This window comes from Carcharodon carcharias, chromosome 6 (genome assembly GCF_017639515.1).
Source record: "Carcharodon carcharias isolate sCarCar2 chromosome 6, sCarCar2.pri, whole genome shotgun sequence".
NCBI classification, from domain to species: domain Eukaryota; kingdom Metazoa; phylum Chordata; class Chondrichthyes; order Lamniformes; family Lamnidae; genus Carcharodon; species Carcharodon carcharias.
This window is the reverse complement of record NC_054472.1, coordinates 53,849,980-53,877,438: the sequence shown is the minus strand read 5'-3', so window position 1 is coordinate 53,877,438 and position 27,459 is coordinate 53,849,980. Positions and strand designations below refer to the sequence as shown.

Genomic DNA, 27,459 nt, shown 5'->3' with positions numbered 1-27,459 from the left:
TCCTGCTAGAGGCAGGAAGAATGTCAGTGAGTGTGTTGCATTGTGTTTGGGTGATGTGCCTGCCATCGCCGAACAGCTGGGGATATGTAAAAGTGCAAGAGGTGGATGTGAGGCTAGCAGCATTGCTAAGTGTGTGGGGTTGAGGTGCAACATCTGAGTGTTAGGCATGAGACCTGAATGCTGATTGGTGAGTGATGGGGGTGTGGTACATTGAGTAGCATGGGAGGATGGTGTTATGGTCAGTAGGAAATGGCATTCACTGACTTTGAGCATTCATGTGAGTGCATTAAGCTTCTTCCGGCACTGGTCCTCAGGGTCAGACTCTAGGAATTCAATTCCCTGGCTACCTGCTTCCCGGACCCTTCACAGGATGTGCCTAGAAGGACTCATGGCCTCCTGTGGAAAGTTGACCTCTTTCCTCCTCTTGACCCCCTGAACTAAAGTTTCCAGTGCTGCATTGGAGAACTGGGAACCCTGTCTCTAGCTGTTATGCCATTACCAGATTTCTTCCTAACAAAGCCTTCCTGAGAATATTCCACTAGCTGCTATAGCTTTAATAGGGCAGGCTGCCTTTCAGAAGTGCTAGACATGCACACACCTGGCGCTTTCTACTGAGCTTGCAGCTAGTCCGCAGTGTGATTTATGCTTGCCTGCATTCTGCAATCATGTTGATGAGCAGGCAGCACAAAGTTGGGACTGAGCATGGGGTATTCATGCATTGTGATTCCTGTGCCTGATAAAGAGCCTAAGTTTTTACCTACTTGATTCCTCATCTCTTTTCACAAGAACCCCACTTGATTCCTCATCTCTTTTCTCAAGAACCCCACTTGATTCCTCATCTCTTTTCACAAGAACAAATGCAGCATAAGTGCATTTGATCTATAGCTTTCAATGTCTGTTCCCAAATTTGGGTTACTATAGTTTCTATTGTGAAGTCATGTGACATAAGTTCCTCAGTTATGTTGTGGCATCTGGAGTGACACATGACAGCACTGTAAGCTGTTTAATGAAGGATGGGCTAATGCCATATACCTGAGATACAGAGTGTATTAACCAAAGATTGGGACCCCAGTAATCCTATTGGAGTTTGTAGCTGGTTGTTGTCAATGTAGACAAAACAGGGCCACAAGTTGTCTCAGTTCTCATGTCAGAATATGTACAAAATAGAATTGTAGGCAATATATCTCCACTGCAATCCAAATCAAACTAGTCTTTTGTCATTCAAAATCAATTTTGAATAAACTACAAGAAAAGATCTGATGTCAAATGATTTCTCCTAGGTTGAAATTCAAAGAACCTGCCAATGCAGAGAAACAAAAGGGTCCTTAATTCTGGCTAAATTTCTGAAATATTGGACAGTGCGTCAAATGTTATTTGTATCTCATTGGAAAGAATGATTTCCTCGCTCCCAAACAAAATAATAAGTTGATACATAAATCATATTTTAAAGAAAGTATTGACTCTGTTTTTACTTGTGTTGATCAGTAAAAGCTGAAGATATTTTAAGCTGTTTCATGATGTCTTGAGGAAGTTGTTATGAAAGCAGCAGGTTTTTGTGATATCAGAAAGGAAATAATAATTCATTTGGAATAAAACTACTGTGGATGCCACAGTATCTGCCATGCAGTACATGGCAATATAAAGAAACGTGTTGTGCTTTGCAAGCCAAGTGGTCTCAGTACTTTCTCGTCCAATGTATTATAATTTATCTCCCTGTTATGGCACAGCCGATGGTAAATGCTGAGTTGTTCAAATCCCAGAGGGAAACTTGAAACAACCACCACAACTAATTTTGCAATTGTATGTTTCAAGAAGCTTGCCTGGAATTCAGCAGTAATAAGACCACCAAGTCTTGTAGGTTTCTAACCAAACTAAATTAAACTTTTATTAATAGAAGAAATTATTTTAAATACATACATATAATGACATATTACTACTATGATTACTTCTAAATCTCCTAATTAATCTACCTCCCAGGTATACTTTCGTTAAGGCAACAGTAAGACACATAGATTTTAAAAGACCCACGTAAAGGACCATGATACCCTGAACAATCCAATTCAAAGTGAGTTTCCTTAACTTAGTTCTTTATAGACAGCAGCATGAAGTTTAGATGCTAAAGGCATTTCGTATTTGTTAGATCTTACAATTCCTGCCTTTACGCACAGCCTTCTCTCCTTTATAGATATTTTCCCCTTTGAATGCAAATTCTCATTGTTTCATGATGACTTTGGACGTTACTTCTCTGATCATAAAAATCTCTCATAGTATTCATTTTACCAGTAATTTTTGGGACAAATAAACACACTGGGCAGAAATTTTTGCTCGGCAGGCAGGCACACGTCCAACCCGCTCAACCGTGAAATGCTGGAACCGGCAGCTCACCCGCCAACAATCAAAAGGCCTGTTAAGGCCATTAAGTAATCAATTAAATTAAATATTTTGCTGCCTGTCCAACCTAACAGTTGGCAGGCAGGCAAAAAGGTCAAGTGACTTTTGCATTTTTTTGGAAAGCTCATCCACGGGCGGGCTGAGGTTTCCAAAAGCAAATAAAATAAAATAAAAACTTTAATTTTTCATTAATAACACATCCCTGCTCATGAGAGAGAGTCACATGAGGGGACATGTTTCACAACATTTTTTTTCATATCTCTTCATCTCCCTGAGGCAGCTCTGTGGCTCAGGGAGATTATGGAGTGTTCACTGGCACGCATGCACGAAGTTCACACTTGGCCCGCTTGCCCTCCTCCCACCTGCCCCCACCACGACCCCCCCCCCCACCCCCCACCCCACAGACAGCGTTCTGCGCTGCTGCTCGCAGTTCACACTGGACGGGCCTTAATTTGCCCACCAGCATGAAATCACAGTCTGGTGCCGATCACAGGAGGCGATCGGCTTCCCGATCGCCCCCACCAAGGGCAACATTCTGCCCCCAGTTTTTGAACTTCACCTGACTAGGTGACATATTTCACCCCTTCTTTGAAAACAATCTAGTCTGGTTTATTGAAAAATGCAAATGTTCTTTTGACACCTATGTTTACCTACTTAACATTTCAAACCTAGCTTATCTTTTGATACCTCAAAGCCTTCAGACCAGCTGCCTTTAATTCAATTAAGTCTCACATACATATGTGCACACGCACACACACACACACACACACACATAGATACAGATACCACTATTTTACAATAAATTCCAATAACATTAAGAGAATTATAATATCTTCCTGACACCTCCACAGAACATTGCTTTATTTCACACTCTTTAGTCCTGATTTTTAACTTGGGACAAGAGGCAAGTGTCGCCCTCAATGCTGTGAGGCTTGGGCTTTTTGAGCACATGGAATTCATTTCACGAAGTTAGTCCTGACTCTCGCAGTGTCAGTGCTGCAAATTAGGCAGGAGGCTATCATGGGGACATGTGAGATCAGTCCCAGCAAAAATAAACATGGGGAAATGGGGTTCTGGAGGCAATCATGAAGGAATTGAAGCTCAGGGCAGGAGCAGACCAAGCAGTTCCTTGAGGAATCCGGAGGAGCACTCCAGCCTTGGTAAAAAAAACTCCTTCGTGTTTCACTTCCATTCTATTTCTCTCCCTCTGCTATGTTTGTCACAACCACATCGCATTGTGGTATATGCGTCACTTTATCTGACTATTTTTGTCACCCGCCACCCCTCAACTTTTTTTGTTTGTCCAGGTGGCTCTCGTACATGTTCCTTCATTCATGTACTTAATATACATCTCACCCTGTCAAAGACTTAGAGTACACAGGAGGTAGCGTGCAATGGGTTGGAGATGAAGATTAGGAGAGATTTGTCTCTGAACCAACAAGGAAAGAAGCCTTACTTGATTTAGTGCTGAAGTGTAACATATTAAAAATAAAAGAATAATTAAAAAGAAGGTAGGACTGCTTAGGTATGAAGGGAAGAATTGACTTGGGAGGATTCATGTATGATAATATATTAAATACTCTGATGAACTGTTTCCAGTTGATAATGGAATTTAGAATATGGGTGTGCTAGAGAAGGACATGGAGATAACTGCAAAAAGGTTTTAGTTCTGAAAGCATCAGCAGAACTCAAGGTGGATAAATCACAGATTCTAATGGCGTGCACCAAAGACTGTTGAAAGAAAGCTGACAGAAGCTGTGGCTCTGACTGCACACTTCCAATTCTCTTTAAATATGCAAATTATGCCAAGAAACTGGAGGGTAACCAATCCTTATTGCAGAAGCAAGAGATAGATAATTTGGGTGACTATGGTCCATTGGTTAAAAATCAAATGTGGACAAACTATTAAAATCCACATGTGTGATTTTCGTCCCTGATTTGAAGCAGAATTGGGGCAGATAGTGCTGTGAGGCTGAACGTGTTTCCTCATTCCAGTTCCGAATCTGCACACCAGCATGCCTGTTAGGGCTTTTGCATGGTTGTCTCAGGTGACTGCCTGTTTCAAATAGGAACCCTATTTATGATATGCAAATGGAGGTTTGCAGTAACTTTAGAAACAAGCACAGCTTGACTTGAGGGCCTACACCCATTTCATCAGCTGTTTGTAAAATCCAGACAGAATTTGTGCAGCTTCTCTCTAACTCCTTCTGTCTGCCACAGAAATATTGTGTATCACTATACCAGCCCATGCTCAGCCTCTCCCCTTGCCTCCTCCTCCCAGGAATCATCTAAGCACTTCAGCTAACATCCAAACTGGCTAATTTCCTCCAGCAGCTTGCCGGTGTTAGCGTAATGAGGTGTGAGGCCCATTATTGGATATCGGGCCTGCCTCTTCTACCAGGCACATTGGACATTACAACCATTTGACATCCATATTCAGGTACAAACAAATTTAGGCACCCTTATGCCATTGTGGGTCGAAAAAAAGTCACCAGTAGCCATGAATTCCATTCAAGACTTAGCAAAAGCCCCATGACTGTACAGGACAAAGATAATGGATCCCAAATGGGATCCATAAACTTTAAAATCATGCATACTTGCTCCTTCGGAACAGAATAACATTTAATTAACTTTTACCTGTGGACTTTCCTAGGCCCTTCCAATATTCCTGTCAGCTGTCTGGGTGGGTACCTTTGTACCTGTACATGCACAGGATACTTAGACTGATTATTGTAAAGACTTTGCCGTATGATTTATGACAAGATCTGCACAGTTAGTCATGGGCACTATTGTTTGGCATGTTTAATCCATTTGGGAATTTTTGTTTCATTACTATGTAACAATTGGATTTCTCAGTTAAAATTGAGTCCAAAGTGACAATTTTTTTAAAAATTGGGAAGATTTATTTCGGGCAGAATTTTCCGCTGAGCGGGCAAGCGCACGGCCATCCTACTTGAGCATAAAATGACGTGTGATGAGGTTGGGCGAGCATCCCGACATCATCACACACTTACGTGATAGTTCACTTGGTGGGCTGTCGTGGGAGTTGGATCTGCGTCCACCATTAATTAACAGGCCAATTAAGGACCTTGACAACCCAATTGATGACGATTTAGCATTGCCCAGACGATATTTTGCCTGTTGCACGGGCAAAACAGGCAGGCAGGCCACAATTTGCAAAACTTCATCCATGGGCGGGATAAGAAGGGTCAGCAGCATTGTCAGTGTGAGTAGTGAGGAGTTTTGGAGATAACTTGCTGCTGGTGGCTTATTGAGACTTGTCAGCTTAATCGCTGTATAGGGCTTCATTCTTAGCCTTTCCAGGCTTCATTTCTGGACTTATTGGTGTCTTCCAGCTCCCCTGAAGATTCGGACCATGTGGATCCTTCCAAGTATCAGACAGCCTTCCGTTACCCTGGTAATGGGGATTGTGGTCTCTGCTGGACGCACCTCCTTTGAGGAGGAACAGAGGGGTAGGAGGGAGAGGAGGCCATATGTCCCAATGCAACTTCCAGGGGAGGGACCTGTGGGAGGAGAGGTACAGGCACAAGGGGTGCAGGGCCAGCAGGTAGCCCAAGGCGGAAGGGGCTGCAGAAGACACCACTATATTGCTGCCAGGGTTTACAGGCGGTGATGCAGCTACCTCAATATGTCTGAGGTGCAGTGCCAAAGGAAGCTCCGCTTCTCCAGGGAGACCTTTAACTCCATTTGTCAGATGATTGGGCCTGAGATCAGCTCCGACTGTGTGGGTGGACACCCCATGCCAGTGGCTCTGAAGGTCACAGTGGCCCTCAACGTCTATGCCTCTCGTTCTTTCCAGGGCTCAGTGGGGGATCTGTGTGGAGTCTCCCAATCAGCTGTTCACAGTCGCATCAAGCTGGTGACAGAAGCTCTGTTCAGGTTGTTATTGACTTTCATTCATTTCCCTACAGACAAGGCCAGCCAGGCAGAGTGAGCCAGAGGGTTTGCAGTGATTGCTGGGTTCCCCTGCCTCCATGTTGCCATCGACTGCACACATGTGGCCATCAAGGTGCCTGCGAGTCAGCCGGGTGCCTTCGTCAACCAGAAGGGATTCCACTCCTTAAATGTGCAGATAGTGTATGACCACAGGATGCAGTATCTGCAAGACTGTGCAAGGTACCCTGGCAGTTCCCATGACACTTACATCCTGAGACACTCCCAGGTGCCGAGGCTCTTCAGTGCTCCAGCCCGACTGGATGGATGGTTGCTGGGTGACAACGACTATCCCTTGAAAAGGTGGCTCATGACGCCTCTTCACCACCCAACAACAGAGGCAGAGCAGCAGTACAACAGGAGCCATGCCTCTACAAGGGCGGTGGTAGAGAGAACCATAGGACTTCTCAAGCTGCGTTTCCGATGCCTAGACCATTCAGGGGGCGCACTGCAATACCCCCCAGAGCGGGTGTTACTGATAGTGGTTACATGCTGCGCTCTCCACAGTCTGGCACTGGCAAGGGTGGACCCACTGGAGGAAGAGGATCTTGACGCAACTGCACAGGCCCCAGAGGATGAGTCCAGTATTGAGTCAGAAGAGGAGCACAGTGAGGAGAACGCTGAGGGTGTGGAGCCAGACCTCGGTAACTTCCAGGGAGGCAGGGACATGAGGGATGCCATGATCCAACATTCCTTCAGCTAGGCTGCCAAATAAGAACTATCACCTCATGCCAGGGCTGCTGCCTCCATGGTGGATCGCAGAAATTACCCTTTCCTTGGCCCCCAGGATACACTCAGTCCCTGTGCATAAAGATTTGAGCCACCCTCATCCAGCATTACGTTCTGGCCTACCCTGCACCTACAAAATAAATGAAGCATGCTCAGGCCAATAACAAAAAATAAAATGTAATTTAATGTTGGAACTCACATAGTATTGAACTGAACAACATCTGGTGTTAATAGCCACACAATTAAAACAAGAAAAACAAAATGGGGGATCAAAAAATCACCTGTGACCAGTCCCTCTTGTGCTTAAGGTGCTCTAAACTTACATTTACAGGTGCTACATCTAGATGCTCCCCCTTGCTGGCAATGGCATTGGAGACAGCCTGCTGACTCTGCTGTCCTGTTATTGGAGACAGCCTGCTGACTCTGCTGTCCTGTTATTGGAGACAGCCTGCTGACTCTGCTGTCCTGTTATTGGAGACAGCCTGCTGACTCTGCTGTCCTGTTGGCCTTGATGACCTTGGCAGTCGTCCTCTGGCCAGTGGAGCCTGTGCTGGCCCCGCCTGGGAGGGAGCAGCCAGTTCCACAGCTGGCATCTCCTCAGTCGCTGCAGCTTCATCAGGTGCGACAGTCACTGTCAGAGGGGCGGAGGAGCTGCTGCCATCATCCAGAGCACCCTGAGAGGAGCTCGCAGAGATGACAAGCAGTTTGTGCGCCAATGTAAGATTGCTGTGAACCTCCCTGTCGCCATTGATGAACGGGCATCTAGCTGGGATACTAGGTACCCCATCCATTTCACACACGGACACTGACCAGCTGAGGTCAGTACCTTTGTGAGGGCTTGTAGGTCCGAGTGCAACTCCAGGAACCCCTGATTCTATTCCTGGAGTAGCTTCTCCATGAGAATCGACACTCTTTCCATGGAGGAGACATTGCACTCGGCCATCAGGGTCAACGCAGGGACTCGTCCACAACGGAGAACATGGCACGCATACCCTCTTGGATCTCTGCCAGGTCCTCCCGCATACCCCGCTGAACGTCCAGCATCTGCTGCCTGATGGACAACTCCAAAGACTCATCATCAGCCTTCGACTGAGTCCTCCGACAGCTGGAGCCCTGGGCACTCTCTACGTCTGCCTGCACCTCAAACGAATGTGAAGTACCCTCAACAATGTGCACCGAGATACTAGCTGCCGAACTAATGCCCACCAAGGTGCTGGTATCTGCGCTGGTGTCTGGTTTAGAGAGTGGGTGTGGCGCAGGTGCTTGGGGAGCATGGTGGTCCTCCGCAGTCGGGGTGGCCCTTCAGGGAGCCCTTAAGAGAGCAAACGCCTCCTGCCGAACCTAAAAGGGAGAAGGACATGTCATTAGTTAAAGTCATCATAATGTCGCTGCACATGCTAAGCACCCTGGTGAGACAGTGGAGATCTGCATCATGATGCCCTTGTCTTTCAATGATCAATGGGGACTCCAGGTTCGAGGCTCACATCAATGAAGAGACTACACTAGAATGGTTGCACAAGCCGAAATTCTCCCCTCAGTGCAATGCGCTCTTACCATCGTCTGACAGCCGAGCCTCACTCCGACTTGGCCGAGGTGCATGGCACCTTTCGAGCTCCAAGGCCTCCTGCTCGTACGGGATAGGATAAGGAGGTGCGGGTGTCCTCCGCTAGTCCACAACCTCTCAAAATTGTTATAGGATGTCTTCTCCTGAAAGGACAGAGGAGCATTGATTAGTCCACTCTCTACTTGCAGCACCATTGCAGGCTGGCCAACTTCAGCTGAGGAGCACCTTGCAGGGCATATCAGAGTTGTAGCCCTCGAGCCTCAGGCACTCAGTCAGTGAAGCCAGGGCTCAGGCCCTTGGCCAGTGCCAGCGTGATTGACAGTTGGCACTCAGACTCTAACACCCCTGAGCTCCACGGGGGGACGGCCAGCCCAAAACAATTCAACACGCTGACCCATGCCAATGTGGTACTCACCCTTCCTGAGCGCAGCACTTCCAGCACTGCACCCAGGTGTCCCTTCTGGCAGCCACTTCCTCCAGGAGGGCAGCAAGGCACTCATCAGAAAAACGGGGGGCTGAGTTCCCACCCGACTTGCCCTCCCGCCTGGCGTTTACTACCGCACCCGAGTCCATCTTTACAACAGCTGACAGATGTCCTTCCCTAGCAGCCTTTCTGGAGCTGCCTGGGCCATTTTTAAACAGGCCACTGGGCCATTGGACCCGGTGGCCGACATGCCCTGCCCCCAACTTGGCCCTTCCCGGCCAGTGACGAGCCGTGTTTCATGCTGGGCGGGTTTTAATTGGCCCACCAGCGTGAAATTGGGGTCAGGCCAAGATTGCGGGCGGTGGTCAGCTTCCCGACCGCTTCCACTTGCCCCCACTGAGCTTGCCCAACAAGGGCAAAATTCTGCCCTTAGCTTTTTTTTGTCGGTCGATTTTGTTTTTTTATTAACTGGTTACTTAAATCAAATATAAAAGTAGGGAACAAAAACAAAAAATGCTGGAAAAACTCAGCTCTGAGAGCTCTGAAGAAGTCATATGGACTCGAAATGTTAACTCTGTCTTTCTCTCCACAGATGCTATCAGACCTACTGAGTTTTTCCAGCATTTTTTGTTTTTGTTTCAGATTTCCCGCATCTGCAGTATTTTGCCTTTATAAAAGTCGGGAAGTTTTGCTACAGTCGTACAGGGCATTGGTGAAATCATATCTGGAGTCATGTGTACAGTTACTTAAAAAAAGATATAATTACATTAGAAGCAGGTCAGAGAAGGTTCACTCGACTGATTCCAGGGATGAAGGGGCTATCTTATGAGGAAAGGTTGAGTAGGTTGGGCCTATAACCATTGGAGTTTAGAAGAATGAGAGGTGATCTTATTGAAACATATAAGATCCTGAGGCAAGTTGACAGGGTGGATCTTGGGAGGATGTTTCCCCTTGTAGGGGAGTCTAGAACCAGCAGACACAGTTTAAAAATTTGGCATTTCCATTTAAGATGGAGGTGAGGAATTTTTTTTTTCTGGGTGGGTCGTTAGGCGGTGGAATTCTCTTCCCCAAAAAGGAGTGGAGGCTGGGTCATTGAATATATTAGGGGCTGAGTTAGAAACATTCTTCATCAGCAAGGGAGTCAAGGGTTATGGAGGGGCAGTCAGGAAAGTGGAGTTGAGGCCACAGCCAGATCAGCCATGAATTTACTGAATGGCAGAGCAGGCTCGAAGGGTTGCATGGCATACTCCTGCTCCTAATTCTAGAATTTTTGTGCTTTCAAAAATCTTTTGCTTTTTATTAGAAGCTTATGCACTTACTTTTGGTTGCTAAGTTTCCTCCCTGCAATTTTTTACAGTTTTATAAATACAGAATTTTGAAGTGTGTTGCATATATTCTATCAAGTGTGATTTCTAAACCTTGACCCAGACTCATGCTAGATGCAAGATCTTAGATATGCTATCTGATCTCCCATGGAATTGCTCATCATGAGCATGGGGGAGAAATTCGCTACACAGACTTATGTTGATTCCCGTAGGACAGGCTGCTACTACCTATGCAGTCCAAGAAGCATTCTTCATTGATAAAAGCAGCACTACATGAACAAATTTCTTCCCCGTGGCAGTTTATAATTCTGAGAGGAGGAAGTGGTGCATCTCTCTAGTGAAAGAATTTAAATTTATCCAGAGGCAATGAAGTAAATGTTTTTGCTTGGTTCTTGGAAAATAACTTAATATTATGTTGCTTATCCACTGCAAGTAGAAAAACAAACAAATAAATCTGGAATACACACACTTATATAATGAGAGGAGCAGCTCTTATGTTTTATCTTCAGAGTGGTGCATTTTTATATGAAAGGGGAGTATAAGACTTGACTTTAAACTTTTATTATTTGCATTGTTCATTCTCTGTTGAATATCTCTCCTTGGTCTAAATAAACACAATTTTTTGTAAAATATTTAAGGGGGAAATTTGCTCATGTAACACCACTTTGAGCAATGTTCTTCATCAGTCATTGAGGAGCGCCAAGTGGACTGCTACCTACACGGTCCACAGTGCTGCCTGCCAATGGGGGATCAACACAAGTGTGCATAGCACTGCTTGAAGGAATCTCTCCCCCTTAGTTTTCAAGACTTCATTCAAAATTCCCCCCAACCTTAAAAAATAGGACTGTCCTCTCACACCTTTCCATATTGTTTGTTTATATGAACAATCCCTGATTTCAGGTTCTTAATGCAAAGAAATTAAATAAATGCAGCTGATAGGGATTATAACATTACTGAAGAAGAAAGCATTCGTTAGTTTGAGACCTATGAAAGAGGTGGAAAGGGAGAGCAGTTCCTGGTATATTTGAAACGCTGCTTCAAGTAAGGAGAAAGAAATCAAGAGCTACATACATGCATTGTAACCTGTGTATTATTTTGTATAGGTGGCAAGTAACATGCATGTCATAAAAGTGCCAGACAAATAACTATCTTCAACAAGAGACAGTCTAACCACCTCCCCTTAACATTCAATGGGATTATCATCTTCAAATCCCAAACCATCAACATCCTAGGATCACCACGGACTAGGAACATAACTGGACCAGCCACATAAATACTGTGGCTAAAACAGTGGAAGCTGGGAATTCTGTGGCAAGTAACTCACATCCTGACTCCCCGAAGACTGTCCACCGTCTACAAACCACAAGTCAGGAGTGTGATGGAATACTCTCCACTTGTCTGGATGCATGCAGTTCCAACAACACTCAAGAATCTTGACACCATCAGGACAAAGCAGCTCACTCGATTGGCACCCCATCAACCACCTTAAACATTTACTCCCTCCACCACTGACACACTGTGGCTGTAGTGTGCACCATATATAAGATAGCAATGGCTAAGGCTTCTTGGACAACACCTCCCAACCTGTGGCCTCTACCACCTAGAAGGTCAAGGGCAGGCATTGCCTGGGAACACCACCTGCAAGTTCCACTTCGTCATGCACCATCTGACTTGGAACTATAGTGCTGTTCCTTCATCGTCGTTGGGTATAGGAACATAGGATATAGAAGCAGGAGTAGGCCATTAGGCTTCTCGAGCATGCCCCACCATTCAACTAGGCCATGGCTGATCTTCTACCTCAATGTCATTTTCCTGTACTACCCACATATCCCTGTCTAGAAATTATCAATTTCTGTCTTGAAGATACTCAGTAACTGAGCCCCCACGGCCCTCTGGGATATAGAATTCCAAAGATTCACCACTCTCTGAATGAAGAAATCCTTCCTCATCTCAGTCCTAAATGGCCTATTCCTTATTTTGAGACTGCTCCCCCCACTCCGGCACCGGTTCTAGAACCCCCAGACAGGAGAAACATCCTTTCTGCAACTTCTTGTTCCTTAAATCTCCACCTCGAAATGGAGATGTTTAGTATGACCATCACCCCTTTTCCAGAGCATTCTGTTCCTTAAGCTAAAGAAGATATTTTAAAACATAACCTTATTGTAAAGTCTAGTGTTCCTAATATTACCTCTAGACTATTCTGATGCACTTCATTCCAGTCTCTTGTGCCTCATTCTGCCACTGCGCCCTACCACAAAAGCATTTGGAGTCAAAGCATGATGCAGCCTGATGGACAAGCCGCTGCCACTCCAAACAACGAGCAGCACCCTCCACCCAGCCATCAATGTCAACACTGCCACACCTCAAGGAGAGCCCCAAGGTGCCCCTGAAGCGCCCAGCTGTCCCCCGACTATAATGCTGGCCATCTGAGAGCCGAATACAGGAGGGGGGAGGCAGTCCTTGGCCATCCAGACACAGCATCCAGCCCATTGCAGCTGACCCTTCAGGAGTTCTCCCTGAACACCTGCGGAGTCGGCCTAAAGAAGGATGCCAGTGCCTGCTTGATGGTCCTTGAAATCTGTAACTAACACCACTGTGTGGGGTACCTTCACCACACAGACTGCAACGTTTTAAGAAAGCTGCTCACCCCCACCCTCTCAAGAGAGATAAAGGATGGGCAATAACTGCTGGCCTTGCCAGTAAAGCCCACGTCCAGTGAATGAACATAAATTTTTTACAGAATTGATTCCTTCCTACAAGCATCAACCCTTCTTAAGATACATAGAAGGGAGAGGTTTATAAGCAAGTTTCCAAGGCCAGTTGTGAAGGATGAACCTCCAGGTTGAATGTTTAATGGATTTCAGCTCACTGATGTGCTGCTTTAAGAGTGCTGTGAAAATATTCCAGGCATGGGCACACAATAGAATGGTAAAGTTTAAAAAGTAGCATTGAAAAATCATGCCTACTCTGTGGAAAAGAAAAACGGTTTTAAATTATAAGAACCCATCACCAATGACAAAAACAAGAAATGGAAAAGACAGGACGATCATAAAAATACTGAAATAACAAAGGGAGTTAGGTTCATTATTGATTATTAATTCAAGAAAAGAATATACTAAATCAACAATGATGAATGAGGTGGACAGAGGAGTTGTATGGAGACATATCTTACAGTGTATGTAAAATGAAATGTGGACGGTGACAAAGCGTTCAAAAAACAAATTATAGAAATTGCCCAGATGCATGAGAAAGGCACCAGAATACAGGTGAAATATTTCCTTAGGTTTATACTTTTGTTTTGATAAGTGCTCAATTGTCCAAAAATTTGCAACTTTCTATATTTCCAGAGACCTTGGGCAGTATTGTCCCAGATTTGCACAAAGTACGGTAGCAGGCGGGAAAAAGGACGTTTTACCCACTGGCTGCAATGGCAGGCTTTCGCACCATATTGTCCCATTCCCATCACACCCCGTCTCATTAATAATGCATTCCCGGGAAACACGCATCTCATCCTCCATGAATCTTGCAGCTTTGAGGGCCTCCCAAGCATGCCTTCCTCGTCTGGCCAGTGCGATGGCCTCAGCACCAGCATACTCACCTTTGAGGACCTCATCATTGTCATCTCCATCAAAGTTGTCCTCATCGGAGGCTATGTGCAGCTACTCCATCGCCTCCTCAGGCAGGTCTCACCCACCCCTCCATTGCAGCGCCAGGTTGTGGAGCGTACAGATGATGATGCTCGACATCCCCTGGGGACTGTATTGCTCTGTGGCATCAGACCTGTTGAGGCACCGGAACCTAATTTTCAAAATGCCGATTATTTGCTCCAACAAAGTGTAGCGCGCAGCATGAGCCTCATTGTACCGTCGCTGTGCTGCAGCCTGAGGCTGCCGCATGGACGTCATCAGCCATGTCATCTGTGAGTAGACCTTGTCCCCAAGGAGTCAACCCTGCAGCCTCTGTGGACCCTGGAAGATGTCAGGAACCTGAGACCTGCTAAGGATGTAGGAGTCGTGGACAACCCCTGGGAATCGTGTGCAGACCTGCAGGATGTGTTTGTGGTGGTCGCACATTAGCTGAACATTCAGTGAGCGGAAGCCCTTGCGGCTGACGTGGTTAACTGCTTGTTGCCATGGAGATCTAAGTGCCATGTGAGTGCAGTCGATGCACCTGTGGGAAACCTGAGATCTGCGCAAATTCCAGCATTGTTGTTTCTGGTCTTTCCTGATCCCGGGCTAAATGCACAAAGTTCTGTGCTTTCGTGAAGATGGCGTCCATGACCCCCTGGATACACTTTTGCATGGAGACTTGCAAGATCCCGCACAGGTCACCTGTGGAGCCATGGAAGGAACCACTGTCCTAAAAATTGAGCACTGTGGTCACTTTCACGGCCACTGGCCACCATACCTTCCATGTCCCCATGCGCTAACTCTTGCAGCAGATGGCCTATGTGATTGATCAGTTCCCTAGACATGTGCAGTCTTTGGTGACACTGATTCTCAGTCACCTGCAGGAATGACTGTGGACCCTGGGTTGAGTGAGGCACCTACAAGCGACAGCTCGCTGTGGATCTTCAGCTGCGTGTGCATCAGACCCTGCCGCCCCTTTATCTTGAGGGAAGCGCTCCTCTCATTGCCGAGCCAGGTGCCTCTGCTGCTCTCCTCTTCTCCTTTGGTCTCTGTAAGCCATGAGACAAACCACTAAATCACCAGGCTCCATGACCCTAATGTTCTCCTGCAGGATCGAAGAAAGGGACGCGTGGATTAGCTAAGGTGTACTAAGAACCTCTCTTAAGTCCGAAGGCCCCTTCATGCATACGGGAGAGTACAGGCGATGCTCATGAGCACTGCGCAAGGTTGTGTGCACTCACCTCTGAGTTCCCCTTGAAGTTCAGGTCACCAAGTGCATGTGCTTTAAAGGCAGTTGTGAAGCATGCCATTCTGAAGTCACACTGACGGGGGTGGTAAATTTTATGTGGGGGGATGATTCCAGTGGGCAGGGCTTATAGTTAGATGTAAATATATTAAAATGACATTCCTGATGTGCGGCTACAGGAAACGCAGCCCACCATTGACGGGTGGAGAGAATAATTGCAAACTGGTTTCATGACGGTGTAAAACTGATCTTTGGCCTTCTTGCCATATTGTGTCTTTCCCCCCCGCCCAGCATGACACCTGCCGCCAATGGGGCTGGAAAATTCCGGCCCTTAATTATTGTGCATTTTAGCTTCTCCAAGAATAACATACCTTGTTAAAATGTTGGCATAATAATTTGTTACGAGTTATATCTTTTGCACTAACTGGCAGCTAAGCTCAGTAGTTTAAGCCTATAACCAAGATATGGGCTAACATTTCAGTACCAGGGAGTGCTGCACTTAAAGGCACCACCTTCAAGGTGGGATGTTAAACTGAGGCCTTGTTTCCGAGTTCAGGTGGGAAGAATAGATCCTCTGACACTTATAGGAAGCTAAACAAGGTTGGTTTCCTGGCCAACATCATTCCTTAATCAACAGCAACTAATCATGTTAACTGGACATTCATTTTATTACTGTTTATGGGAACTTGCTACATGTAGATTGGTGACCATATTTGCATCATAGTGACTACACTTCAAAGTAATTTATTGACTGTGTAGCACTTTGGGATGCCCCAAGAATGTGCAAAAAGCTCCATAAATGCAAAATATTTCTTCATCAAGCACATCAATTTAGAATTTGCTGCTTTTCTTTTTGCTAAATCTGTGAATCTAAAAAATAAATGCTATTCTTGGATAAATACCAAGCAAAATATGGGGGTGGGCATGGAGTGGGAATTGGTCTTGGGACAGAGCACACTATGGGCCACAGTGAATTAGAAACCCAGGGGAAGTGTAAAACTGACCAATTCTCTATTGCCTGTTTTGAGTTCTTGCTCAGGAACAATCTCACCCCTTGAATCTTTACCAATGTTACATGTCTTACAAACACATACACATCTCTAGATATTTGGATCCTTCCAGAATTAGCAGATGGAGGTAGGGTTTTCTTAAAGTAGGATGACAAAATAAAAAATTTAAAAATACCACCCTGTGAAATATTTAGCCAGATTCTAGTGTAGAACATTAGATTTTAATGCACAATTTCCAAAATTATATTTCCCCAATAAATTAATGAGTCTCTGCATTGCGTAGTGTAGTACTGAGCTGTACAGAAAAAGTTCAATTCCAGCTTCATGCAGGACAACAAATATGCTCGGAATCCCCAGTCCAGGAACAATGTTGTTCCCCATTTCCTTTATTGATCATTATCCAGGGACTTTGTGGAAAGCATCTGTATAGATATCAGACAAAGAATGAAAAGACATGATTATGATACCTGGGTGTGTCAGTTTAGCTCAGTTCGTAGCACTGTTGTCTCTGAGTTAAACAGTTGTGGATTCATGCCAGGATTTGAGCATGTAATCCTGGCTGACAGTTCAGTGTTACACCGAGGGAGTCCTGCAGTGTCAGAGATATCATCTTTCAGATGAAATGTTGAACACTGTCTGTTCAGGTGGTGTCCAAGATTGCATGGGATTATTAGAAGGATCATAGGGAGTTCTCCTGGTAACCTGCCGATAATTTCTCCTTTAATCAATACCACCAAAATACAGACTAACTGGTCATTTATCTCGCTTGCTGTTTCTGGATCCTTGTGCACAAAATTGGCTGCTGACAAACAATAACTAAACTGCAGAATTAATTTATTGGCTGTGAGCTGCTTTGGGACATTCTGAGGATGTGATATAGATCTATAAGTACAAATTCTTTCTTAGTTCAATGGCTTACTGACATTCACTGCCAGGACTCAAAATGAAGAATGGCCATATGAAAGATTTATTCTTAAAGTTAATAAAGATAAACAAAATTCGCAGACAAATACCCACAATGCAGCAATATTACACTATCCTCAGGAGGCAAGAAAACATAATGTTGTACCAAGGGGACTGAAGGAAGGATATGTAAATCCCACCTAAACAGTACAATACCTGTAATATGCTTCTCAAGATTTGCTCATTTTAATTCTCTGCTCCACTCTGACCTCAGCCTCTTCTATTTTTCCAATGAATGTCAACTTAAGCTTGAATAACAGCACCTCATCTTTTGAATTTACAGCCTTCTGAACTCAATATTGACTTCAACAATTTTAGATCGTAACTTCTGCCCCATTTGCTTTGTGTTTTTTTGGTTTTGTTTTTGGGTGTAGCTGTTGGTAATGGTTCTCCTTTCCCATTTATTCCTCCTCTGGAGGCATCTTTTGTTTCCTTTTTTAATTCTCTTCCCAATCCTAGAGACAGGCAAGGCAAACAAAGCATGTACTTATAGCAGTTTCTGTAGCTAGTTTTTTTCTGCAACAGAGGTTATAGCTTGAAGAGCACCACTTCACATCAAGTATAGCTGACCAGGAGACTCTTCCACTCTTACTGCCAGCCATTGGCATATTAGAAGGATTTGCTGGTGGGAAACTGTTTGGCCATGTTATGAACGCACCTGTGGCCATCAAGTCCTGGAGTGGGACTTGAACCCAGTTCTTCTGGACCAGAGACAGAGATGCTATCCACTGCGCCATAAGGCCTCCCTTTGTTTCTTTACTTGTCCCATTATGCCCCCTTTTGCCTTGCTCCGGCATCCCTTTTGTCATTTAATCTCTCCTGTCTTCCACCCAATCAGATTTTCCTTTTTGTTCTCCCCCTCTTTTCCCTGCCTCTACACTTAGTTTCAATCTGTCACAAATCAACTTTTTCCAGTTCTGATGAAAGAACATTGACTTGAAAAGTTAATTCTATTTTTCTCTTCAAATGTGCTACTAGACCTCCATTGTTTTTGCACCCCACCACAAACTTTATTCCCCAGCCATCGACTCCATCTCTCTCTCTGGCAGCTTCCTGAGACTGAATCAAACTGTTTGAAAATTTGAAAAGGTGAACTTCCAACTACAAATTCACTCCATTGATCAGACTGCCATTTTTCTCTCCCCACACGGTATATGGCCCCTACGCTGCTGTTAAAATGCCAGCTGAGACAGGAAGAGGCCCTTAATTGGCTGGTTAAGTGGCTCAAATAGGCTTTGGATGGACAGGTTGTCTGCCATTCTCCCCGCCACTGATAAAATGGCAATTCAGTGAAAACCCACCAGGCAGTCCACCTCCCACTTTCCTATGCCATTTTGCCAACCTTGTTCTCAAAATGCCTGGAAAATCATGGCCTCTGCCTCTATAGTTGCTCAAAACCTATTACACCTCTAACTTTTTCCAACTCTAATGAAAGGTCATTAACCTTAAAAGTTTACTCTGTTTCCCTCCCAACAAATGCTGAACATTTCCAGCATTTTCTGCTTTCATTTAAGCCACAAACTAACCTCAGTTTAAAAATTGCCTTCACCTGTATTGTTATTAATTTATGGAATAGACTGCCACCTAGTGCAGTAAGTTCTATCTCAGTTGAAACTTTCAAGAATTTGTATTATCTCCTGATTCATTGAGGAACATAATGACATTGGTATTAGGTGGGCAGTGATCGAACATGAATAGATTGAATCCTCAAACAGGATGTGGGTTTCTTGCTAAATGGATTGAACAGACTGAATAGACTTTTCTTATTTCTGTGATTTATTCCTGTATGTCTAAAGATGAATGTTTAACAATCCTTGGCTAATGGAGAAATTGGTCACTCAAGTCTTAAGATAAAGATATAGGGAACCGTTTAATGAAGGTGACACTGCACAAGCCTAATTAAATCCACACATTCAAAACCATAATCAGACTTGTAAAGTATCAGTGAGATAAGAGCCTGTGGTGTTAGAGACAAGGTACTAGCATGGATAGAAGATTGGCTGTCTGGCAGGAGGCAGAGAGTGGGGATAAGGGGGTCCTTCTCAGGATGGCGGCCGGTGACTTGTGGAGTTCCGCATGGGGTCAATGTTGGGACCAGAAGGTTTCACTTTATACATTAATGATCTAGATGAAGGAACTGAGGGCATCCTGGCTAAGTTTGCAGATGATACAAAGATAGGTGGAGGAACAGGTAGTATTGAGGAGGCGGGAAAGCTGCAGAAGGATTTGGACAGTTTAGGAGAATGGGCAAAGAAGTGGCAGATGGAATACAACGTTGGCAACTGTGTGATCAAGCACTTTGGTAGGAAGAATAGAGGCATAGACTATTTTCTAAATGGGGAGAGAATTCAGAAATCTGGAGTTCAAAGGGACTTGGGAGTCCTAGTCCAGGATTCTCTTATGGTTAACTTCCAGGTTGAGTCAGTAGTTAGGAAGGCAAATGCAATGTTGGCATTTATTTCGAGAGGACTAGAATATAAAAGCAGGGATGTGCTGCTGAGGCTTTATAAGGCTGTGGTCAGACCACATTTAAAATGTTGTGAGCAATTTTGGGCCCCGTATCTCAGGAAGGATGTGCTGGCCCTGGAGAGGGTCCAGAGGAGTTCATGAGAACGATCCCAGGAATGAAAGGCTTAACATATGAGGAACGTTTGAGGACTCTGGGTCAATACTCGATGGAGTTTAGAAGGATGAGGGGGGATCTGATTGAAACGTACAGGATACTGAAAGGCCTGGATAGAGTGGACGTGGGCAAGATGTTTCCATTAGTAGGAGAGACTAGGACCCGAGGGCACAGCCTCAGAGCGAAGGGAAGACCTTTTAGAACAGAAATGAGGAGAAACTTCTTTAGCCAGAGAGTGGTGAATCTATGGAATTCATTGCCACAGAAGGCTGTGGAGGCCAGGTCATTGAGTGTATTTAAGACCGAGATAGATAGGTTCTAGATTGGTGAGGGGATCAAAGGTTATGGGGAGAAGGCGGGAGAATGGAGTTGAGAAACTTATCAGCCATGATCGAATGGCGGAGCAGACTCGATGGGCCGAATGGCCTAATTTCTGCTCCTATGTCTTATGGTCTTATGGTATCAACCATGATGTGGATAAGGAAGAGGTTTTGAAAGCATGATTCAAGTGATTTGAAATCCCACATGTCAGAAAAAACAAAAACTTAACACAAGTGGGAACTCGGATGCAATTACTCCGCAAAAATCTAAATTTGGGTTGTTTAAGGCTGTTACCTTGTTACCAATGAAAAGATTAAAAATTCCACCAACTTATACACCTCTGTATTCAATCAGGTTATTGCTCTGTGAAATGTCCACACCTGCACAGTTAAATGCAGAAATTCCGAAGTTGCTGCACTGTTGAAGTCAAAATCAATTAGACACGTGATCAAGGCATTTCAGAACAACAACTTGCAGGGGTGTGTAATTAAAGTGTAACAAATTCACATAGGCTTTTTTCTTTATAAATGTGGGCATTGGAATTTAAAACAAGAAATATTGTCAACTTGAGGTATTGAGGTATGGTAGATTGACGCTAATTGGCTGTTCCGGTTCCCATCAAAGCAACAGTGGCTACATTTGGAAAGTGATTAATTGGCGGTGAAATGATTCGGAATGTCCTTAGGGCCTGAAAGGTAGTGCAGTCCCATTGATTATTGTGAGTGCATTTGAGCAAGCACCATTTAGCCTCTATACACAATGGCCGCTATAGCCGCTGAAATGAAGCCAGTACTGCCTCCCCATATCAAAATGAAATGTGATAACACCCGCAAAAAAATTAACAAACACAGCAGACAGTAGCATAATCAAAATATCCCTGTATTCAGATCATTTTAAATCAGAGTAAGACAGTCTCCGCAAGCCAGCCAGATGGGCCTAAAGCAGTGACAGAGGTTCTAAATGCTTTCTAACTTAATTCCCTTTTGTTAAACTTCAAGAAACATATTTTTCAATGAGAAAAGTTTAATTTAGGTATGCTCAAAATGAAAGTTCTGCTTGCAAGTGGTGGGTAACATAATGGCAGCCAATGGCAAGGTGCAAACAGCTGTTGGAATTACCTGAGTAGTCAGCAAGGTTAACATAGGGCAGGATTTTCCGTTCAGCTTGCGGGCGCACACCCGACACGCCCGAGTGTGGAATAGCATGCGATGATGTTGGGTGAGCGTCCCGACATCATCACGCACTCACACGGTATTTTGGTTGGCACGTGAGTCGGCAGCACACCAGCCAACAACTAAGAGGCCTTTTAAGGCCATTAATCAATTAATTAACCTGCATTTTTTTCTGCCCATCCAACTTTACGGTTGACGAGCGGCGGATTGGCCAGGCAGCCTTTGGAATTCTGAGGAAATTCCAAATTTCTAAATTCAATGGGCATGATGAGGTTTCTGTAATTACATTAAAAAATATATATTTTTGGGCAGAATTTTTCAAATCTACATGTTAAGGTGAGTGAGTCCACTGTGTGGACATTTTTTCTGGAATTTTAAAAACTTTATTCATTGATTTAAAATGCTTCAGCTCCCTGAGGCAGCTTTCTGCCTTCAGGGAGCTTTCATTGTGTGCTCACCCACGCCTGCGCTGACTTCAGTATTCGTCCTCCTCCCGCCTCCACCCGGCAGCGCTGAGCTTCGCAGCGCACCTTTCATGCTGGCTGGCTGTTAATTGGCCAGCCAGCGTGAAATCGTGGTCAGGGGCCGATCGTGGGCGGTGCGCTGTTTCCCGGCTGCTCCCGGGTCTGCCTGCCCGACGACCCAAAAATCCTGCCCATGGTTTAAGTGGAACCTTTATTAATTGGCACCTTTCATAATGACATGTGGTAACAGCCATTTGCCCAATATAGATGGCTGTCTGGGATAAACACATACTGTATAATTGGTGGATATTCTATATAAATGTAAGTTATTTCTAGCAATTTATTATTTTTCTAAATTAAATTCCACTTTAGAGAAATGGTAGCCATATTAGAGTATCCCCATTATTGTATATTAGCAAATCACTTATTGTATATTAGTATATCACAGTTGTTTGGAATATTAATCTATCCCTGTCATTGTACATTAATCTATTCCTGCTGTTCTATTTGTGATTGCATACATTAATATTTGCTTTTATTGTATATTAGTCGATCCTTATTTTTCCTTTGTTTATTACCACCTTTTGGACTAACAAAAGACCATTATCTTCACCACCTGCTTAGAAATTGACCTCCAAACTACGAAATATGAGAAATGCAAAATACTGGGGATGCTGGAAACCTGAAATAAAAAAGAAAAAACTGCAAATACTTAGTGGGCCTATAGCTGCAGTTCTGATGAAAGACCATCAAGACCATTATCTCTGTTTCTCTCACCACAGATGCTGGCTGACTTGCTGAGTATTTCTAGTATTTGCTGTTTTTTATCACTAAATCTGTCCTGATCTAGCTGACCTTAGCCAGGGTTGTGGTAATGGCACTAAAATTAGCTTAAGCGGTCATAGATTAGCGATGGTAAAGTCAGCTGGGGGATCCTACTGTTGATCACTATTGGGTGAGGGCTGCATTGAACTCGCTCAGAGTGGAATAACCTGATAATGGTCAGTGTCAAAATGCACATGAGAATAATGGACACATGAGTGGGATAATGAAGTGTTGTCATTGTCCATGAAGCTGTACTCCAAAGAAAAGTGGCAACAGTTTCAAGAGATAATCAGAGAAAACTAGTGAAAGAAAAAAAGTTGGCTAAAATAATGATTATTTATGATACCTTAAGTTTATTCTTTGCATATTCAATATTATGTTTATCATGACTGTCTTTATGTACCACAGCTACCTCATCCCTGAATTCCCAAATACAGCAACTTCAACATCTTCAGCAACTACAACAGCAACAGCAACAACAACAAGGACAGCAACAGCACCAACAGAACCACCAGCTGCCTGGTCAACAGGCCTCATCCCCTCAAAAACAAAGCCAGTCCCCGGGGCAAGGCCTCCAGTCAACACTAACTCCAACCAATCCTCTTCAGGTATGGGAATTTAATCCAGCTACAAAAAGAGTGGGTCCTGTAAATGATGCTGTTACTGATTATGTTGGAATATGCTTGAACTAGACTTCACTGAGAGTTTCCGATTCATTCGGATTTCATTATCAGAACTGCAACAACGTCAAACATCACATCAGAGTCACTTCAATTGCTGAACCAAAGTCTGTGGTTAAGTGAAAACTTATTTCAGCTTAAGTACAATTGTGTCAGTCAGTGGTTTGTATTTCTTAGGACAGATTTTGATCCTGGCATATTATGAGTAAGTGAGAACACCGCACAGCATTAATGTGGAGCTCCATAGAGGAAGAGCAGGATATAGATTGAGCAAAATTTTACTGTTGAATTAGCTCATCAGTGTCATTGAGTCATGGCCTCCAATGACATAATCACAATGGCTTTTTGACAAATCCAGCATCTAACAGGTGGACCACATTCTCGAGCGAACACATGTAAGTCATTGACATTTAACACAGTTACACAGAGGTCAGGGAATATAATTCTAGTTGTGTTAAATTGCAGAGAATTTGGGTCATTGAATGTATTCAAGACTGAGTTAGATAGATTTTTGACAGACAAGGGAGTCACGAATTATGGGGGCAGACAGAAAGGTGGAGTTGAGACCACAGTCAAATCAGCCATGATCTTATCGAATGGCAGAGCAGGCTCAAAGAGCCAATGGCCCGTTGGACGGACTGGGCAGGTGCGGGCGCAGGCAGGCGTGCAGCCGATCGCTGCCCGGGATCAGCTGTGTGCCGCCATTTTATGTGAGCGGGCCAATTAAGGCCCGTCCAGCGTGACGCGCACCTGGAAGTGCTGTGCAATCCCTGTGCGGGCGGGGGGGAGGCGGGAGAGTCGGGGCCTGCGCTGTTTTACGCATGCACGCGAAAGACCTCAGAAATCTCCCTGAGGCACGGAACTGCCTCAGGGAGATTAATTTAATTGTGAAAAATTGAAATAAAGGGGAAAAAAATATTCAGACATGTCCCCTCATGTGACAGTGTCACATGAGCTGGCACATGTCAATGAATTTTAATAAACATTTTTATTACATTTGTAAACCCTTCATGAAACCTCATCCCGCTTGTGGATGAGATTTCATGATAAATGCGAAGGCTGCCTGGGCTCTTCACCTGCCCACCAACCTTAAGGTTGCCCTATTAATTATTTCAATTACTATTTAAATGGCCTTAATAGGTCTTTGACAGTTCGGTTGGTGCGCAGTTGACTCCAGTACGTGCCTGCCGAACTGAAGATCGGAATGATGCGGAGCGACATCGGGACGCACGCCCAACATCACCGTGTGTTATTTTACGTGCTGGCGAGCGGGGTCCACCCCTGCATGTCTATCAGAAGATTCAGGCCTATGTTCCTATGCAGAAGTTCAACATGATGGCTAACTTACACTGGCATGTAATCTGCCCGCACAAATGGGTTTTTCATCCAGAAGTGCCACACACAATTTTCTGTATGGATGGACTCGATAAAGGACTTACTTGTGCAGCAAATCATAAAAAAAAAACCTTTACAGTTTTCTATTGACAGTATACTGGTTGAATGAAAGGGAAAGCTGCCTTCTTTCTCCCCCTTTTCATCATCCTGCTAGACCACCAGATTGTGAAAGAATCATCCATTCCATTTCATAAGCAGCCATAGTCACAATGGGGCATAGGCATTACTCTGGGTTCACTGCAATTCTGTGTGCTGCTGTCACTTCTCCGTCTTCCCTGTTTCTGATGTCATCTACCAATCCTGTCCTTCTCTGTCCTGGCCTGTTCTTTCCTGGTGTTTCACCTTCTGTTGTCGCCATTACCAGATTCTCATTCTGCCTTTACCAGTAGTCATACTTTCTCAAAATCCACATCTTTGCTTCAGCTAAAAGCCCATGAGAAGGTGGGATTCTGAACTTCCTGCAGAAAAATTCACTGGTTCTTCACTCTGTCCAGCTGATTCTAAGGACCAGAAATGTAAAAGGGAGGATAATTCCAAATACTTCAGAGCTGCTTCAACAGTCTGTGTTTTCACACCTGTAAGTTATGAAATTTGGCTCCATAGCGCCACTGGAGCTGGCGCTAATGAAGCCAGAGTTCCTTAACATGATGCACACGGCACTTCCAAGTGCTTCAGTGTTGCCCATGTGGCACGCCATGCTGGAAAGGGGTAATGCAGCAGTGCCATGCATACTTAAATAGCTTTGATGGTGGGTGGGTACATTGTAACATCAATCAGCCTCTCTTGCAGATTTGATAGCAGAGACCCAATGAACACCCTGTGCTAACCACTCACAGCTGAACATGTTTCAGCTTTACCAGGGACCCTTTTTAGTGCTATTTAAAGGGCCAGTCATCCAACTTTCAGGTGTGATGCTTTTGACTCACTGTTTTTCTGGTAAAGTTTGTGAAAGTGCTGTGTGTATGTCTTGGAGGCTTACAGGATTTGGAAAGGGGTTAAGGTGTTAAACTGTATCCTGACAGGGAGGACAAAGGAGTTTTGTGACTTTTTTGGTTCACTCATGGGAAGTGGGCATCACTGCCTGGGCCAGCATTTATTGCCCATCCCTAATTACCCTAGTTTGGAGGGCATTTTTTAAGAGCCAAATTGCTGTGGGTCTGGAGGCACATGTAGGTCAGACCAGGTAAGGACAGCAAATTTCCTTTCCTAAAGGGAATTAGTGAACCAGATGGGTTTTTACAGCAATGGTTTCGTGGTCATCATCAGACTTTCTAGATTCAAATCAATCCTAGATTTTTATTGAGCTCAAATTTCACTATCTGCACAGTGGGATTCAAACCCAGATCCCCAGAGCATTACTCTGGCTCTCCAGAACACCAATCCCATGACAATACCACTACGCCACTGCCTCCCTCTACTGAGGCAACTGATCCACAGAAAGGCCACAGCATTTAAGAGAGCTGAAGATATGTCTGAGCTTGCAACACGAAAGAGAAATGCAGCTGAGGCTGAAGAGAGGGGAAGCTCTGCACAGAGGGTGGAAGATGAGGAGGGATCTCCACAGAAAGCCCCACTCATTAATGGTCCTTCAAGGAGTTCTCCTCCTCCTTCCACCTCATCCGGTGGGAATGCCTGTGCTCCCTGAGATTCACAGAGCTGTGCCACCTCTTTCAACAGCAACTTCAACTGCTGCACAGCAAGATGAGGCCGGTGGTGCCAGTGGCCAAGGTCACTGTCACTCTCAACCTTTATGCGATAGGATCCTCCCAGATGGGAGCAGGTGACATTGTAAACATGCTGCAGTTCACCCTCCGCCGCTGCATTCGGGATGCGATGGAGGCCTTGTACATAAGGAAAAGAGAGTTCATCATTCCAACCAGAGCGGATACCTGCCAGGGGTACGGTATTTGCAATAAAGCAAGGAACTGTCAACTGCATGCACGTGGCTTTGTGGACCCCACATGTCAATGCGTGAGGTACGGGAAAGCCAATGATTCCACTCCATTAACATGCAGCTGGTGTCTGACTATGCCCAAACCATCATGTCGGTGAATGCCTGCTGTTCAAGCAGAAGCCATGATGCCTTTGTCCTAAGATAGTCTGACATTCTCACCATCTCTGGGCCACCACAAAGAACCAAAGGTTGACTGCTTGGAGATAAGGGATATCCACTGTACACATGACTGAGCCTACAGTTAGAGCCATGCAGCCGCCAGGATATTGGTGTTCGCAAGCAACCTTTCCCCAGCCTGGACAGTTCAGGGCAAATTGCAACCCCCACATCCAAAAATGGAGCAAACCAATTTTTAGCCTACGGTCTCTCAAGTGGAAGAAAGTTACAGCACCTAATGCATCCAACTATATGGTGACTCCTTAACAAGAGAGACTGAAAGTCTGCAGTTGTTAAGAGATTTGCTGTCTATGATCATTGACTTATGAAAGTTTTTCACAAATTCTAGAGAGGTACATAAAATTTTACCCAGGGTCCTTTACTGGTGACCTCAGTCACACCAATAGCTCTATTAACCTATTTATTCCAGTGGGGAAATCTCGAACAAGGGCCATTAAGGACTGAAATACGTAACAGTTTTTCACACAAAGGATAGTATAAATCTGGAATTCTTTCCCCTAAAAGGCGTTGGATGCTTTCAAGACAGAAATCAATAGATTTTGTTTGACAAAGTATATCAAGAGCTTTGGAGCAAAGGTGAGTAATTGAAGTTGAGGCTTGGACCTTGATCTGA

General features: G+C 44.6%; 1 protein-coding gene across 1 annotated transcript in view; it reads left to right on the top strand.

Moving 5' to 3' along the window:
- Window positions 1-27,459, top strand: part of pou6f2 (POU class 6 homeobox 2) — a 1,008,671-nt gene that overhangs the window by 723,613 nt on the left and 257,599 nt on the right. The window contains exons 6-8 of the mRNA XM_041189250.1: window positions 23,049-23,248; window positions 26,393-26,686; window positions 27,351-27,422. Coding sequence (XP_041045184.1) covers window positions 23,049-23,248; window positions 26,393-26,686; window positions 27,351-27,422 — 566 coding nt within the window. The remainder of the gene's footprint in view (window positions 1-23,048; window positions 23,249-26,392; window positions 26,687-27,350; window positions 27,423-27,459) is intronic.